This window comes from Podarcis gaigeae, assembly GCF_964106915.1.
Source record: "Podarcis gaigeae genome assembly, chromosome: 3".
NCBI classification, from domain to species: Eukaryota; Metazoa; Chordata; class Lepidosauria; order Squamata; family Lacertidae; genus Podarcis; species Podarcis gaigeae.
The window spans coordinates 107,900,203-107,918,653 of record NC_139680.1 but is presented as its reverse complement, the minus strand read 5'-3'; the positions used below and the strand labels follow the sequence as shown (position 1 = coordinate 107,918,653).

General features: G+C 45.0%; 1 protein-coding gene and 1 long non-coding RNA gene across 51 annotated transcripts in view; one reads left to right on the top strand and one right to left on the bottom strand.

The window, feature by feature from the left end:
* Positions 1-18,451, bottom strand: part of LOC310842134 — a 203,567-nt gene that overhangs the window by 4,756 nt on the left and 180,360 nt on the right. The window contains exon 2 of the long non-coding RNA XR_014562909.1: positions 6,340-6,512. This is a non-coding gene — a long non-coding RNA (uncharacterized lncRNA). The remainder of the gene's footprint in view (positions 1-6,339; positions 6,513-18,451) is intronic.
* NRXN1 (neurexin 1) overlaps positions 1-18,451 on the top strand; it is a 988,232-nt gene that overhangs the window by 915,269 nt on the left and 54,512 nt on the right. Inside the window, exon 1 of one of the 50 annotated variants that reach the window (XM_083733057.1) lies at positions 9,355-9,560. The exons of 48 other annotated variants lie outside the window; for them this stretch is intronic. In XM_083733057.1, coding sequence (XP_083589183.1) covers positions 9,528-9,560 — 33 coding nt within the window. In that variant the 5' untranslated portion in view covers positions 9,355-9,527. Of the gene's footprint in view, positions 1-9,354; positions 9,561-18,451 lie in introns of those variants that run through there. One more of the 50 variants, XM_083733055.1, reaches the window with a different exon arrangement.

The following is an 18,451-nucleotide window of genomic DNA, read 5'->3' as shown; positions in this document are numbered from 1 at the left end:
ACAATTTGCCCCAGCAACCCGGTTATCCAATCACAATGCCAGGCAACAACTGTTAACCTGCCTGGCAACAAGAGGTCTGGCCCGGTGGCCCACACCGCAACACGTGCTCTCATTTATTGGAGAACACGCCTTGCGTGTGTAGGTCCCCAGGCCACCCCTCAAATAACTTCACACATAATACGTAATTTAGTTTTGGTTTTTGGGCACTATTTTGGCCACAACTTTATTAAAATACAAAATCAGTGAGTGGTTGTTTAGACATTGGTTATGACTATCTGTCCCCCCGCCTGGGACAGAACTGACATCCCGAGGTCCGATCGGTAGCCAGTAGAAGAGAAAGTCAAACTGGGGGTCATTTGAGCTAAGCGTCGGACCCACGCCGCTCACCCCAGCAGCTCCCCGAAAGCTTGCCGGCCCAGATCCTATGACAAGGATTCCCATGACAGGGATTGGGCGGCCCTGGTCCCATGACAGGGATTGGACGAAATCATGGCAAGCCCCAGGATTCCTTTAACGGAATTCCCTTCAGCGCAATGGGAGGGGCAAGCCCAGCCTGACCCCTCCACCACCAGCATATTATAACCAATGCCTAACCGCCACACGAGCTCTAACGCTCGCCGCCAACCACTCACAAACCCAACCATGAACCCAATTTAGTAGCCACCGCATCCAGCCAAACATCATTCCCCAAATCGGAGAGGTGCACTCCATCTGCCCGGTAAAGGGCCTCAGCCTTAAAATTAATGTCTGGGTGCGAAATACCAAACCACCCAGCTCCAATACCTTCACACAAACAGCAGAGTTAATGCGCTTCCTGGCCCTTTCAGCGGCCTCCGGGCGGGAAACACCGCGCCAGGTTTGCCTCTGCAACAGGTGAGACCAAATTATTCTCACTGAAGGTAATAAGGCTGCCAATGCCTCCAAATCTCTTTTGGATTGAGGTGTGCAAAGCAAGGCAATCAATAGTTGCCACATCATTTTCCCCCCAGCTGCACCACTATGGCCATAGGGTGGGGAGGTCCGAGAGCAGCCGGCGACCAATCAGCGGCATAAACTCTCCCCATGACATTCCACGTCTGGAAAACCATGACACTTGCATGTGCTGTGGGAGGCCGGGACACGCTCCCTTTGCAGACTGCCTCGCTCTGCTGCCAGCCCAATGAACGATGCTGTGTCCCACTATCCAGACGCGGACCAGCGTGGGATCTGCAAGGGTTGAAACAAACAAGCATAAGTACCAAACTCAGCATTTTGTTTCGCACTTAACCCTTGAAAGCATACAATTTCCATCTCCCCAAATCCTTGATCCTGGCGGCTGAGAAGCCCCAATGGGCCGCCATAGTCGCTGCACCTATGCGAAAGGAATGAGGGGCGAAACCAGAGGCTGAGATCCCACAAGCAGAGATGGCCATATGCATGACTTTTGTGAACTGGTGTCGCGCCAAAGAGTGACTATTTTCATGCATGAGTAGGGGGCCGTCCCCAGGAGGCTCAAGGCCAAGTACTTCCTTACATCCTTGACTGGGCATGGGCCCACCTCCCCAGTCGCTGGGAGGCGGACAACTTCCCCCCCGACCCAGCTGGTCAGTTTTGGACTACAAGTCTCAACTCCAAAAGGGGAACGCATATCCCGAAGGAGCAACCCACGAGAACCAGCAACTTCTAGGATCAAGCCAGCCCCCAGGGGAATGAAAAGCCAAATGTTTCTGGTATCCAATAACAGGGCAAGGGCCCACCTACCTGTGACTGGAAGCCTGATGATGGCAACCCAGCCCACTAGGTCTGACTTAGAGCTCCAGACACTTATGACAAGCTCCAAAGCAGATGAGAAAAAATCCAGAGGCAATAAGCCTCCAAACTCTCAGCCCTGTGCTGGCTTTAACACAATTTCCCCAACCCTCAGTACACCAAAATTACAATGGAATACTGAAAGAAGTCTCGTCTAGATCTAGGACCAGGAGAGAAGTCTTAACTTGCTGCAGATACTGCATAGGTCAAGATAGACCGGCCTCCTGCCTGCAGTCCTGTGAAGGCTGGAGCCTTTTACAACCGTCCGAGACCCTGAGCACGACACACTTTTAGAAGGGTCTCTGAAAAATTAAAGCTTTACTCTGGCAGACATTGCAGCAGACTGAATTCTGATGGTTTTAACAGTGCATACAATCTGCAGCAGGTAGTCCAATTACTGCAGGTCCTGCTCAGAGGATGGAGGCAAGTTCCTCTGAATGGCCGAGGACTCCCAGCTAAACGCTAAGAAATCAGTCCAGGCCTGAAAGCAGAAGGGGAAATGTAAGCTACTACTCCTCTTAATTATCAATTGTTGCCAAAACGCCACAGGAGCTCCAGAAAATCCGGCTATAGCTGGGCGTCCAGAGGCCAGGATCTGAAGCTCTCCAACTGAAAACAGGATAGAGTGACAGCGAAAACATTAGAAGATCCCGTAATAAAACGAGCAGATACGCAATATTAAACCTTAAGCAGTGCAGCTGGAAATAACTTAAAAGGGGGACAGAGACTCTGCCAAAGCATGAGGACCATTTTGCCAGGACCCTCACACTGCCTGGTTATCAGACCAAGACAGACCCGACGGTCCCTGTACTCCTCAGTCCAGATGTGCGCTGACACTACAATGGGGAAAACTCAAGAAAAGTTAGGTCACATGTGATTGCCTTGCCCTACCAGGCTCAAGGCCACTGTACAGGATGATGAAGGGACCCTGGGCCATGAGACCCCACCTGGCCAAGGAGGAATGGAAGGGGCAGCCTGGAACAACCACCCTGCATGCCATTTTTTTTTTTTTTTTTTTTTAACTGACCTAGCAATGATAGCAAATGTTGCTTTGTCAGATTCTATCAGAGGAAGTATTACAAGAATAACGTCCTTCATGGCAAACAGCTTTTCCACAGGCAAGCAGAGGTATGAGCAACGGTATCCAGCTAGCCCCCAAATACGTTAAAAGGGGCAGTAGGAGCCACTGTCCTATCCACTGGGAACACCCAGCTCCTCAGGGAATAAAAGGGGCGTACAGTAAGCCTTAGCAGAGGCTGGTGACACATGAACCAGCCAGTAAAATAATCCACATAACGATACCCCCAGTTAAACGAGTATTGACTCACAATGTTCAATCCAGAAAGACGCTAAAGGACTCAAGTGCTGCACAGCCTATAGCGCAACCCATTGGCATCGCCTTATAAATGTAAGGACCATCCAATTAAGCCCAACTACTTATAATCTTGAGGGTGAACCGGCAGCAACCTGACAGCTAATTCAATATCACATAATGCCAACAAGGCCCTCTTCCAATATGTTGGTAAGCTCAACTGCCTGATCCAAAGATGCAAATTTTGCAGAACAATTCCAGAGAGTCATTCACTGAGGTGCCTTTGGGATGCGATGAATTATATGGGGGATTGTATGGGGCTTTCCTAGGGACGATCCCCAAAGGGATAAATGAAAATAGGAATATCAGGAGAATCAAGGGGATACCACCATACGACCAATGAAAGCTGCTTCCTAACCTTCTAACTTGCTAACACAGGTAGCTCTCTGACTGGCTTAGAGTTGCTGTATTCTGAGCCACTGGCTGAAGAGCCAGCGGAATCCCAAACCATGGGAAAACCCTTCCCACAAGCGCAAAACCACTGACCTATCTAGATGACCATTTGGCCAGGCTTTCAAGGAAGATTTTTTTTGTTTTGTTTTTGTTTTTGTTTTTGAAATATGGGCGAGAGGTATTGAGTTATTGCTTGCTAGCCCCTAGCCCCCACATTGGGCAAAATGCCCTGCCTAGTGTTGCCACCATGATGTGTAAATTTACAGGGCCAACGCCGGCCAGAAACCCTAAAAAGTCCCAACAAAGCTGCTGCCGGGCCAGCTTCCTGCATACCAGCTTAAGGTACTATTGCTCAGGGGATTTCCATTTGAAATGTGGAACTGCACAAGTGGTCCACATGTCCCCGTCCCTGCGATCCTAGCAAGCTGAGGGGATGATGGCAGCCCTGCATCTAACATTCCCATAGTGAATAGCAACTTAAAGAATAGTGGGGTGGAAGGGACCCTGAGGATCATCTAGTCCACTCACCCACAATATAAATAATAATAATAATAATAATAATAATAATAATAATAATAATAATCTATTTGTACCCCATCCATCTGGCTGGGCTTCCCCAGCCACTCTGGGCAGCTACCAACAAAAGATTAAAATACAGTAATGCAGCAAACATTAAAGGCTTCCCTAAACAGGGCTGCCTTAGATGTCTTCTAAAAAGTCTGGTAGTAGACATCTGGTGGGAGGGTGTACCACAGGGCAGGTGCCACTTCCGAGAAGGCCCTCCACCTGGTTCCCTGTAACTTGGCTTCTCACAGAGAGGGAACCACCAGAAAGGCCCTAGGCGCTGGACCTCAGTGTCCAGGTAGAGTGATGAGAGAGCATGCAGCTGTCCCATACAGGGACCAATCCTGCAACCTAGGCATTACCGGCACCATACGCTGACCAGCTGAGCTATCCAGGATGATCCCTAAAGACCTGGAACAGCCTGATCCTGACCCCTGGAGAGGTCCAAGGTGATGTCTGAATCATCATCAGAGCCCAGTGATGATTTACCTGCAAGGAGGTGTAAGCATCACCCCTGCTCCGCTTTTTTCCTGCCTCTGAAGACGCTTCCTTCTGGAAGAAGGCACCTGGGGCATCAACAAGTCATCCTCTGCAGGAGAGGCAAGCTCTGGAGGCATCTGCAAAGGCCCTGTCATAGTCTGCAAAAAGAAAAAACCTAAACAATGTGAGGAACAGGTGAAACCAATACTTTGTGCACACATGGGGATGCTATTCAGGCCAGAAACGCTGCCAGAGGCCATCAAATTCTAGGGCCAAGCCCTAAGATCACCTGCTAGGCCAGACATAAATGTTTCCAATGAGATAACAAACTCGAGGCAGCCCACCGCCTGTCCAGGTACCCCTGCTTGCCCTTTAGAGGGAAGCACCTCCTCAAGAAACCCAAAGTTCTTTTTGGGAGCAATATAACAAGTGGGCCGAACTATCCAGCAACAGAATAGTCCAAAAGGCGCAGCTTGTTTTGTTTTGTGATAACAATGGCTAAGTGGGGGATATGAATCCTGTCTCCCAGGTCCTAGTCCTGCGCTCTAGCCACTAAGCCACAATGGTTCGTCTCTAAAATGGCAATTGCCACTATCAGGGCAAAACAAACTTGAAGAAAATAAACTTGTTCTGAAACAGCATAGTTAAAGAGCATACACAGAGTGCTCACTGGAGGCACAGAGAGCCTCTGGCTCCCCTCTGTCTGTCTAAGATATACATTAGCAACAAGTGAGCCTGCAAACAAACAGATAAATTCTTATAGAGAAAGTGAGTCACATGTCACAGAGACTTAACAATTACTCTACTGCTAACTGTAGCAGGCTTAGGCCTGAATGATATGTGCAGGCCGAGCAGGCCGTGAAGGCCTCCATGCTTCTGCTCTCTGCCTTTTTTGTCTCATTGCAATATTAAAGGAACTCAATATAGTGCTCCCACCCAAGGCTAAATTAAAACTCAGCCAACAGCTCTGCATGCACCCAAAATAAAGCCAACCTTTGGGGATACTATAAACGAAGTGATTCTAGCTAAGCTGGGAACAGCCCTGACTAGCCCCACAATTAAACAGGCAAAAATGGGGAAAAACCTCTTTGCAAAAGAAAGCCCCTAATGGGGGCTCTCTCCCTATTGGGAAAGGCAAGCCCAGGAGGATTACGCACAGGCAGCGCTCACAGATACAGGGAGAATCTTCCCAAAGGGCAGGGTAAGGTGTGGGGTGGGAAATCAAACAGGAAAAAAGGGAAATTAAATTAATTAAGGGACTAGAGAGGATTAAATAGAAGGGGGAAAATAAAGAAATGTAACCAGACAATGAGAAGATTGCTCCTGATCCGATGCACTCTGCAAAGAGAAAGAGAAACCAGAGTGCACCAATATTTAAAGACCATGGTCCCACCCACCCAATTTGCAACATACAATTTGCCCCAGCAACCCGGTTATCCAATCACAATGCCAGGCAACAACTGTTAACCTGCCTGGCAACAAGAGGTCTGGCCCGGTGGCCCACACCGCAACACGTGCTCTCATTTATTGGAGAACACGCCTTCCCAAAATGATACACAAACTAAAACACAGTCGTACTTCAGAATTCACAATTGATTTGCAAGCAGTGTATCATTTGACGTCTCCCAGAGAATCTTGGGAATTGTAGTTTGCTATAATTATTTTATTATTATCTATTCAATTTCTGTACTGCCCATCATCCAAGGATGATGGGGCAGTTTACAGTATAAACACAAAAATACACAACACAGTAACAAACAGAAACAGTTACAGATAGGTAGCCATGTTGGTCTGCCATAGTCAAAACAAAACAAAATTCCTTCCAGTAGCACCTTAAAGACCAACTAAGTTAGTTCTTGGTATGAGCTTTCGTGTGCATGCACACTTCTTCAGATACACTTCTTCAGATACACTTCTTCAGATACACATTTCTTCAGAAGGTATCTGAAGAAGTGTGCATGCACACGAAAGCTCATACCAAGAACTAACTTAGTTGGTCTTTAAGGTGCAAACAGAAACAGTTAAGAGTGCTGAACTGCAATCCCCAAAGTGGTTTAACAATCAATCTCTCTTCTCAGGGAATTCTGGGAACTGTAGCTCTCAGAGGGAAATAGAGATTTCCGAATGGCAATCAGCACCCTTTACAAACTTCAGTTCCCCATATTCTTTAGGGGGGGGGGGGGGAGCCATGAAAATGAAAGTGGTATAATATCACTCGAAATGTATGCTGCAAGTGTGACCTGTGCCTTATTTAAACATATGCTGTGAATGCTATTTCTGTGGTATTCTATGCATTATGGACCATTTGCACATGCAAATGATAAGAGAATGTTGCAATCACACGATGATAAACATACATGTGTGAATCAATTTCAGCTGAGTTCAGGTATGTGTGTTATGTGTGTGCTTATAGCCTCTCCCCAATGTACAGTTTTGGGCTATTGGTTATTGAAGGTGGTGTTGTTAGTTTGTTTTTGTTCCTTCCACACCTTCCTTGCATCTGTAGTTAGAAATTAGGTATCTGGGGTATGTAAACAGCCATTCCTCCAGTTGCCTGCAATGACTAAGAATGATCTCCAAGTAAAGGTGTCTGTGTCTTTTATGGATTTTGATGAAAGGCTCTCATGCTTTTTTGTACATGCATGCTTTGCTAATGGTCACACTGCATCATGGGTTTTGTATTCTTTGGGTTATTTAAACAGATAGGTTGTGCACATGTTCGGCTTGCAACTGTGGAAATGCCTTGCTGTGAAAGATTGAAGTATGATTTTGCCATCAGGCTACAGTTGGTTTGGAGCGAAAGGGTTAACATGTCACAAAATTACAACTTGATGTAAAGGTGAAAATATTGAGAGAACCCTAGGGGCTTGGCGCCGCCTGGTTGAAACATAACAGGAACGCCAATATTTTTGACATGGCATAATGTGTGTTAATGGGATTTGCAAGCAGATCTATTGGAAATGTATTGGATTTTCATATGGGCAGCAGGATATCCAGATTAGGACATAAAAGTGGATTATTATTATTATTATTAACCAGCTCAAATTCTTTTGTGGGTTTTGTTTGATTGCTTGTGTCTTGTTTGTGTGCATTTTGGAGGCATTTTGGGGTTCTTGTTTTTCTGTCAGTGAGCCAGTGTGGTGTAGTGGTTAAGAGCGGTAGACTCGCAATCTGGGGAACCGGGTTCGCGTCTCCACTCCTCCACATGCAGCTGCTGGGTGACCTTGGGCCAGTCACACTTCTATGAAGTCTCTCAGCCCCACTCACCTCACAGAGTGTTTGTTGTGGGGGAGGAAGGGAAAGGAGAATGTTAGCCGCTTTGAGACTCCTTAAAAGGGAGTGAAAGGCGGGATATCAAATCTAAACTCTTCTTCTTCTTCTTCTTCTTCTTCTTCTTCTTCTTCTTCTTCTTCTTCTTCTTCTTCTTCTGTCGCTTCTTCCTTTTCGTCTTTAACTTGATCAAAGCTGATCCTGTAACATAATTTACCTTGAAGAACCATGCAATATATCTGCTTATTGCTGACTGATGAGTGATAGCAGATGTGCTTTGGGGAAAAAAGGTTTCCCATATGGCATCCCAGATGTTTCCTTACTCCTTTGTGGATGAATTATTGTAACTTTCGCAGTGAGGGCAGTGTTAACAGTAAATAATTATATCTTTCAAATGCCGAAAGGAACAGCTCGTTCTGCTAAGGCAGCCAATAGTGAATGTGGCAGGATCTGTTACCTGAACCCCCAGATCTCTTGGTTTGTTGAGTCCTCCTGCATGCACTCCATTTCATGCAAAAGCTTTATTAATCTGGTAATAGCCAACATTGGTTATACTCAGAGTAGACCCATTCACTTCAGTGGATTTACTCTGAGTAGGGCTAATGTATGCCACCCGTTGTTTATCTGATGAGCTGATTCCCTAAATTTATCCAGGACTCTGAAGCTGAATAGATCATTCCGTTCTGTCTTGTCTGCTGACCTACTTATGCGCAAGAAGCGCTGAAGGAATCGCCAGAGCTTCTCCCCCTTTTGTTACCTTAGAGAAGCAAACGTCTGCCTCTCACAGATGGGTTTGCCTCTCTTAAAAAACGTGCCACTCTCAATGGCACCGTGGCATCTCCATAACACATCTCTCAATATCGCCTAATTGTCATCATGGAATCATCGTGCAGAAAACATTCATTATAAAACATAACACAGGCAAAATGCCATTCATTAGCCAGGGCATAAAAATGATAATTACAGTCAGAAGGTTGTGTGTGTGTGTGTGTGTGTGTGTGTGTGTTTTCTGAGGCAGCCCTGGATTGAGGGCTGCGTGCTAATTGCACTGTTTAAGCTTGCAAATTAATGGGAAGCAAAAACACAGTAATCAGCCAATGGGAAATAGATCAAAATAGTTTAAGTAGGATTTACGGCGGTGGGGTTCATTTCTCTCCTCCATCACTCCCAACGTGCTGTCTTCTTCTTAGTTTCTGGCTTAATTACATTCAGTTGGAGTTGCAGAAAACCTGAAACTGAGCGGAGGTGATTGTATAATATACGAGCGCGTAATGTATTCCTCTCATCTGCAAGCCGGAGAGGCGGGTAGGAGGGGAAACAGGCTGCCTTTAGAGTGGTACCCAATGGTGAGGCACAGCACTCCTCATCCGCAGGAGAAACTGCAGCATCCTCTCTTACAGCAGAAGTCCAGCCATTGGCTTCCCTGCGCCCATGTGACCAGCAGAGCTCTGTTTCTACCCCCCCACCCTCTCGTCTTCCATCTGTGTGCGGAGCACTGATAGGCCGGGCTGATGCGCAGGCAATTTATCATCTCGATCTCCCACTGAGTCAGGAAGCTCTCCTGTCACCAGTATTGATTTCAGAGGATGGACTAAATTTCCTAGGATTTCCATTAAGAATTAAGAAAAAAGCTATAAGCACGCAGGGTAGCCAGGCAGACATGGATATGAGATGGCACTGTGAATCCTCTCAGGTAGCTTCTTCTCTCACGGCCGATGCAGACCAGAGGCTAAGCACTGCAGCATGCAGGGTTTAAGAGACTTAGTCGAAAAAACAAAAAAAAATATGATTATGATGATAATAAAGGAGGAGGGGGGCAAGCATTTGCACCAATTACTTTTTCTTCTTTTTTTCTTTTTACAAAAAAAAAATGTTTTTATTTAAATTAGAAATTGTCTTCTTGGAGATTGCATGCCGTTAAGATACGGAGCTCAAATTTCTGCATGCGATCTGGCTTTTTAAATTTCAGGATCTTCTTCTTTTACGCTCAAGAAACTAGCACTTTAAACCCTGGTGCATTCTGTTCTCTTTAACTGCTGCTTTTCTAAGCCACAGCTTGTGTGTGTGTTTGTGTTCACGCGCGTGTGTGTGTCTCTTAATTTTTGCTTGTTTGGAAAGGAAGAAGCGAGGAAGCCAACGCGAGCATGAAGAACAGATGCTTTCAATAATTGCTAGGTGGCTTTGTTTTTAATGACCTAGTAATTATTTTGGCTAAAAAAAAACCCCAGATGCTTAAACCCTGAGTATGCATGCTTTGGGGCACAATTTTGCATGTGTGTGTGTGTTTGCTTCTGTTTCTTTACCACTGTTAGCAGAGCACGGATGTCTCTGAATCTGTGTGCATGCCTTGTTTTTCTGCGTACGGAAGAATGACCGTGTTTGACTATTTAATATTTCATGGAACATAATGCAAAAGAGCATTATTTCTTTTTTAAAAAAAAAACTAAAAAAAAACTAATGCTGATATATATATAGGTTAGTGGGATTTGCATGTTCATAACAACAAATGTGTTTTCTTTCCTGTATTTGAGTGGAGGGGGTGACTAACTCTCTTTTTGTTTCTAACATGGAAATGTCAGTAACAAATCTCCAAGGCATCTAATTTAAAGTCTTTCCATTTTTTTCAGGATTATTCATTTCTATGATTTTATTGTGTGTGTGTGTGTGTATGTGTGTGTGTGAAATACAGGCATCAGTTGTGTGCATAAATCGTATTTGTGTGTGAACGTACGTGTGTGTGGACCCCCTGTAGAAATAGAGACACCCCTTCACAGTCCTTATTCACAACAACAAGAGTGAAAGGGTCTTTACACTATCTACAGTTTGTGTGTTACCACAGGAGTGATGGGAGTCCCATTAGCCAAGGAGACAGGCATACAACAGGGTGTAAGACAATAGATTTATTGGGATGGAAGGGGAGCGAAACAAAGGCTTAACATAAAGAGAGTAATTGGCAGGTTTTCTTTTTAAATCTCTTGTTATTAGAGTCCAGGGCAGAGGGATTTATAATTACCCTACCCCCCCCAAAAAAAAAACAACCAGAATGACAATACACTCCATTAGCAAGTATTATTCTGTATTTGCCCAGATTCATATATCAGCAGTTGTTAATCTGCCAGCATGCTGGCAGTCTTGTGTTGTTTGATTTTTATTTGGTTGGTTTAATTTCTTTCTTTTTTTCTGGGTCGGAGGGAGAGTTTGCTTTAGATATCAAAGTTTGTGCAAAGTGTATTTTTCTTTCTGGAATTGCATCTGAGCTCTGTTCATCTTTGTGGCTTGAGCAGTCAGAAAGCAGAGATGTTTCCTGTCTCGGATCAGTTAATTGTGAGGTTGTGTTTTCTGAGGGCAGTCATGATGGGGTTGGGTTTTTCAGAGGACAGGTATTTTTGGCCGGACATGGTGTGCTGTAGAAACTGCGAAACATTATCAACATTTCTGTTATTACTGTTGCTGTTGTATTATATAGGGTCTGTTAACAAATCTGATTCAGGGGGTGGGTTCTAGTGATTATCAGCAGAGATAAATGCTAGACGAGGTTGAATGAAATGGCTCTTACCTTGGAAAACCTCAGCCTCTGCTTGGTTTCTGCCTGAGAGGGCTACACCACAAATTTTAACATTCCCAGCTCAGTCTTCGCAACAGCTGTTCACACTAATCTCTTGGGGACCATAGATAATTTGGCATGGCTAACAGCCTTTGCCAGAAGAGGCTAAGGGGTTGAGGTTCCATGGAAATCGAATTGCCTTTCTTCCCCACAATCCTTGCTGGTTTAACATGCAGTTAATTGGCAGGGCACTCTGAAGAACTGTACAAAATTCTCCCCCACATTTGCAAGCGCGATGGCAGCAGAAGACACCCAGATGGCTTCCAGTTCAGCTTGTACACTCTCCTAATTGTTATCTCCCAAGGTGGTTGGGAGCTTTTGTGAGTTCTCTGGGCCTGTTTTTGTACAGGTCACCAAAATCAAGTGGCAACACTTTTTGTGCAGAAGAAGCGACAGGTTTAAGGGGCCCTGGGCAGGATAGCCCCTGGAGAACAGGAACTGCACCACTCTGATCACTTCTCCTCCCCCCTCCACTCAACCTATTTTAAATTTTTATATATTTACATCTGGGGTGGCGTACACTGCTCAGATACTGCAGAGGTTGTTCTCTCAGATGTGTCAGAAGCTTTTAAGCATACTGCCAGACAGTGGGCCAGTTTTATTGATTGCCAGTCCATTCCACTCAGAAGTAATCCCCCCTTGAATTCAGGGTAGCTTACTCTCAAGAAAGTGGGCACAGGACAGCTCTCAACAAATCTGGCCTTCACACGTTACACAGCGCCAAATCTAGGTTTGCTGCCAGGCTGCGCAACAGAGAACTGTAGCCGATCAGTGATCCGGCAACACTCTGTGGGATGCTCTCCTCAGAGATGCCCGCTGGGCCCTTGTCTTGTATATTAGTTAAGATGCTTGGCAAGGAATTTTGTTTTTCCCAGAAAGCCTTCCGTTGGCATGGTGCTGTTCTTTGTGACTTCACTATTTAACAGTGGTGCATCTGTTCTTCAACCATCAGTGTCATTTAATTCAATTGTCTTTTCTGCTTTTCATTTTCTTTTATTATGATTATTATTAAAAAAAAGGTTTCATGTTTTTATTGGCTTTGTGCCATAGGTCTCTTGGGGTTTGTTTTGATAAAGAAAAGTGGGATTTGAGTTATTCAGATAACTAAATGGAGATTCAGCCGGCACCTTTATTGTAGACCTTTAGGCGTCAGGCAGAAATGTTCCTGTTCAACCAGGCCTTTGGCTGATTAACTACTGAAACCTTTAAAATGTGTTTGTGGGAGGGGTAGGGGGAGGGAAAGTTATTGCTTTGTTTTTGTTTTTATTATGTATGTTTTGATTTTATCTTGCGTTTTTATGTTGTGAACCGCCCTGAGATCTACAGATGAAGTGTGGTATACAAATTTAATAAATTAATAATAATAATAATAATAATAATAATAATAATAATAATAATAATAAATGAATGCACTTCTTTGCCACCTGTACTCTTTTTTGTTCTTAGGTATATGCTTGTGTGCTCAGTTACAATTTAAAAGATGTGAGGCAGCTCATCTCCAGATGAGTAAGAGTCAAAGAACACCTTGTTTTAATGAGGGATCACATTTAAGGTATCTATTTGCTCCAAGTAGCAATTGGGGGGGGGATCAGCATTGGGGTCACAGCTACTGGGTTCAACCCTCCACCACCAACACTGTTCCACAGCAGCAGTCATGATCTACTTTCTTGTTGTTGTTTCATCGTCTTAGTCGTGTTTGACTCTCAGTGACCCCATGAACTAGAGCAGGCCTTGGAAACTCTCACTTTCTTCTCAAAGCTTCTCCTTTTTTATGTCCATGGAGTTTTCTTGGCAAAATACTGGAGTGGTTTGCCAGTTCCTTCTCCAGGTGGATCACATTTAGTCTAATTTCTCGGCTATGACCTGTCCATCTTGGGTGGCCCTGCAAGGCATAGCTCATAGCTTCTCTGAGCTATTCAAGCCCCTTCACCACGACAAGGCAATGAAGGGGTATGATCTACTACCCCCAAAAAAAATGCTTCCCTCCTGGAGGAAATAGCTGCTTCCAGAGAGATGATTTTCATCAAGACCACAGTGAAGAAGGATGAATGCCCCACTCCCACATTCCTGATCCAGTTCCTGCCCCTCCCTTGACTTTTATTTCTATTTTTTTATTGTTTTAAAGGGAAGGCAAGAAACAGGCATGCCAAAATGTGACTGCATTGTAATGTGTAGTTTAGCTCTGAGATATTTATAGCCCATATTTGTCCCTTATTGGTCCGTTGCATGAGATCAAAGGGAGTGATGCCATCTGCTGTGGGACTGCATTGTACAAGTGTGAAATTTGGTGCTGGGATGTGACGTCCAACATCCTAAGTTTACAAGTTTCTAGTCCTTTTGACTGCAAAGGGTGTGGCCAGTCTCAGAAGCCAGAGGTAGGGGCTGAACAGCGATTGCTTATACTTCCCTCTCATTATTGTACAATATGGAATTTAATAGATGTTTTATATGGGGATACTCTGCTGTGATTGTGCCTTGATTTCATCCCATTATACTGATACTAAAATAATAGATTTCCAGGCACTTCATGGTGTGCTTTGAAATAAGATTATGGGCCTCTGTTGTATTGACTTTGCTGCACTTCCTCCGCTTTTTAATTTCCCAGACAAATGAGTAAGGATTGTGTCTTTTCTTGGATCATGGTCTACTGTTTTCTAAGCACTTGGTTTGTTTCATGTGGTTGATGTGTAGAGTACATAGGGTCTTGGTAGACCTGGTCTCTTCTTGTGTTTCCAGAGTATTATCAAACTCATTTTGTTCCTGAGGATCCGTTGCAGCCATGATAGATATACTCCTTTCTGTTGCCTCTTTCTGAAGCTGATGCAGAGTTTGTGCAAAGTTCTCAATTTTCTGGAATAGTACAACTCTAAATGACTTCTTAAATTTTAGGGCAGTGAGGATTTCTATAAATTTTTGGTAAAGGCAAAGGGACCCCTGTCCATTAGGTCCAGTTGTGGACGACTCTGGGGTTGTGGCACTCATCTCGCTTTATTGGCCGAGGGAGCCAGTGTACAGCTTCCGGGTCATGTGGCCAGCATGACTAAGCCGCTTCTGGCAAACCAGAGCAGCACATGGAAACGTCGTTTACCTTCCCGTCAGAGCGGTACCTATTTATCTACTTGCACTTTGAAGTGCTTTCGAACTGCTAGGTTGGCAGGAGCAGGGACCGAGCAACGGGAGCTCACCCCATTGCGGGGATTCGAACCGCCAACCTTCTGATCGGCAAGCCCTAGGCTCTGTGGTTTAACCCACAGCGCCACCCGCGTACCCTATTGTTGGTAAACTCAACCAAATTTCCCTTTCCCCACCCACCTACCTGTCATGGTCTCCGACTGGCCTGATTCATGTCCTTAAAAAAAGCTGCTGAAGTGGTTGTAGCAGAAAATAACTTATCAGTTGCTTATTTGTGTTTCTCCCATAATGAGTGTAGCTTGAGTTACCGAGTGGATTGGCCTTTTTATAAGGAAATCTCCATGCCTCCCCCACTACCTTCCTAGGTGTTGGTGTTGTTGCTGCTGTTGAATCCTTCTGTATGACTGATACGTTGGTTAAGCCATTTAACTTCAATGCATTTTCCATGGAAAGACTCAGTTCCATGGACCCCATTTCTGGCAGCAACAAGCGTTCTGCTTTTCCAAGGTGTCCAGTCAAACAGACTAAATCTATGCATGTCCAAGAACCAGAGTCAGGATGGCACAGCCTTTCTGTGATTTCTGAACGGGAGAAAGTACACCGTTTTCTGCTGCCACACACACACAAGGAGCTAGGACTGGTGCAGCCATTGGGTGAGATGAGGCCACCACCTCAGGTGAAGGAAGCCCCTGAGACGGTGTCCCCATGGGTGCCACCTCTGCTGCCAACATAGAAGCAGTGACAACATTGGGTGCGTTCTCGCTGATTTTTGGCAAGATCTCACCAAAAGCCATGTGAGATCTTGCAGAGCGTTTGAGATCTTGCTGGAAATTGGCACAATCTCACCCACAATTGAGGCCAGTTGCACTTCTCCACCAGCATTGGGTTGGTAGGGCTGGCAGGGGTAGCAGAATGGTAAGGTAAAGGTAAAGGGACCCCTGACCATTAGGTTCAGTCATGGCCGACACTGGGGTTGCGGCGCTCATCTTGCTTTATTGGCCAAGGGAGCCGGCGTACAACTTCCGGGTCATGTGGCCAGCATGAGTAAGCCACTTCTGGCGAACCAGAGCAGCGCACGGAAACGCTGTTTACCTTCCCGCCGGAGTGGTACCTATTTATCTGCTTGAACTTTGATGTGCTTTCGAACTGCTAGGTGGACAGGAGCATAGGCCGAGCAACGGGAGCTCACCCCGTCGCGGGGATTCGAACCGCCGACCTTCTGATCAGCAAGCCCTAGGCTCTGTGGTTAAACCCACAGCGCCATCCGCATTCCAAGCCAGCAGAATGGTAGGGCAGCACATTTCACTTCAAGCAGTGAAACAGGGCATGCTGCCCTTGCAAGGAGCTCAGGTAAATCTGATGTATTGTATGAGAAGGAGACCTAATTCACAGCTGTTGACCTTAATCTTAACCTAATTCACCAGGTCTTAATGGTCAAGTGGATCAGGTTGAAGTTACACTAAGTAGCTATTATTATTTTCTGACATGATGTTCCTTCTTCTGAATGCTCCAGCATATGGCTACATCGTTGTTCTGCATTTCCTGGCTCAGCCCACATTTTTTTAAAAAGAGACTGTGCATTTAAACTATTTTCATATTGGTTGTCTCTTTTTCTGAAGTGCCGTGTATGTCTAGGCCAAGAATTGCCTTTCAAAGGAAACCAAACAGTAAATCAAATACAACCAATTTGGTTAGTATGCATCCTGTAAGGTGCCACCTTTAGCTGTCTTCTCTTAATGGGTCTGCAAAATCTTATAATGATCCATTGAGATTTGGATCTGAAATGTAGTATTGACATAGTCCTACCAAGGGATTATTTTTTAAAATAAACCTTTTAAAATCCATCTGCACTTCTTATAAGTGCTTGTATTAATATATATATTTAAAAACCTTAAAACCTGCTGACCAGTTCATTGGGGGCACCGCCTTAATCAATCAAAATGTTTTAGATTGATTATTCTGACATTAATCAAATAGTCGCTGAACTAAATCTTCTCTCTCTCTGAGCTTCAAGTAGTACATATGGATGTACATACTGTAAAAGCAGGCTCCATGGAAACAAAAGAAAATGGAGCGTTGCCTGCATGCGTGAGTTAAAACAGGTCAGAAGCGCATGTGCTTATTGTTATAATCACACTTTTTCCATACCTGTTTTAGCACATAGATAATATTCCAATCCCATTATTTTCAGTGGGGTTCATGTGCACCCAGCTAAGAAAGCAAATAGCTTTTTTTTTTTTTTAGTAAGAGAGAGAAAATTGTTCTTGAAGAAAGGCCATTTTTAATTAAAATTGCCCCCCAACCAGTGTCCATTTCAGAAAATAAATAGGTGTTTGCAGTTAACTAAGATATTTGGTAGGCAGGGAATGACCTGAACAAGATTGGATTGTTTCAGGGTGAGCACACTTGGTGTGCATGAGAATTTCCAGCTTGCTGATTCCACCTGTTGGAAGGTCAGCTTCCTACTCTCCCAGCACTTTGGAATCTAATCCCCTTCCTGCTGGTTGAAAAGAGCTACCAAGTATTTTGCTTTTCCTCAACCTGCAGGGTGGTCATGTGTCCTACTTTACAGAGGACGGTCATCCATTTGAAGGGAGGATAAAGCTATCTGTGGCAGCTGTAGCTCCAGTGATCCTCCTAATTCCAGTGTGAAAGGCAGTACAGTGGTACCTCGGGTTAAGTACTTAATTCGTTCCGGAGGTCCGTTCTTAACCTGAAACTGTTCTTAACCTGAAGCACCACTTTAGCTAATGGGGCCTCCTGCTGCTGCTGCGCCGCCAGAGCACGATTTCTGTTCTCATCCTGAAGCAAAGTTCTTAACCCGGGGGTACTATTTCTGGGTTAGTGGAGTCTGTAACCTGAAGCTTTTATAACCTGAAGCATATGTTACCCGAGGTACCATTGTATGGGAATTGTAAGTGGAAAGAGTGCTTCTGCTCTCAGGTCCTGCTTCTTAGTTCCTCAAAGTATCTGGTTGGACATTCTGAGGATGCCGGCTTAGATGGGCCTTTGGTTTGATCCAGAAAGGTTCTTCTTAGGTTCTTCATGGAGTCGTCTGTTTGAAGGCCTGCCCTGTCCAAGCCCAGTTTAAAGATTTGTTGTTGTTGTTGTTTAGTCGTGTCCGACTCTTTGTGAACCCATGGACCAGAGCACGCCAGGCACTCCTGTCTTCCACCGCCTCCCGCAGTTTGGTCAGGCTCATGTTTGTAGCTTCAAGAACACTGTCCAACCATCTTGTCCTCTGTCGTCCCCTTCTCCTTCTCTTTCCCAACATCAGGGTCTTTTCCAGGGAGTCTTCTCTTCTCATGAGGTGGCCAAAGTATTGGAGCCTCAACTTCACGTTTAAAGATAAAGACCCCTAAGAAGGGAGAGCAGCAAGGAGCCTTGATGTTGCCCATCAACAGTTAGACTCTGAACAGAGCAGGGACACCGGGTGCAAGGCTGAGATATATCCTCTTTCTGCTACAGTCATTGTTTCTGAAGTGTTAGCGTATGCAACATTTCATGCAGATCTGTGTCCTTTGGTGACGTTGCCTCCTTTTTGACAGTGCATAATTGGCTACTCTATATCCCCAACCCAACCCTTTCAGTGGTGTCCAAACTTTTTTCAAAGAGGGTCAGATTTGATGAAATGAAAGGCTGTGAGGGCTGACCAAAGAGCCGACCAAAATTGTTGAACTTTTTTTAGGATTGAAGTTCTTGAGGTTTTTTTAGGATTTTACCCCAGGAAATAAACTGCCTTAGGGACCGGCAAGCCAAATTAGGCCCCAGGAACGGACTTTGGACATGCCTGCCTTATGTAGCTTTGTGCAGAGAAAGGAGCTTGGCAAGTCTGGATTTAGAGAGAG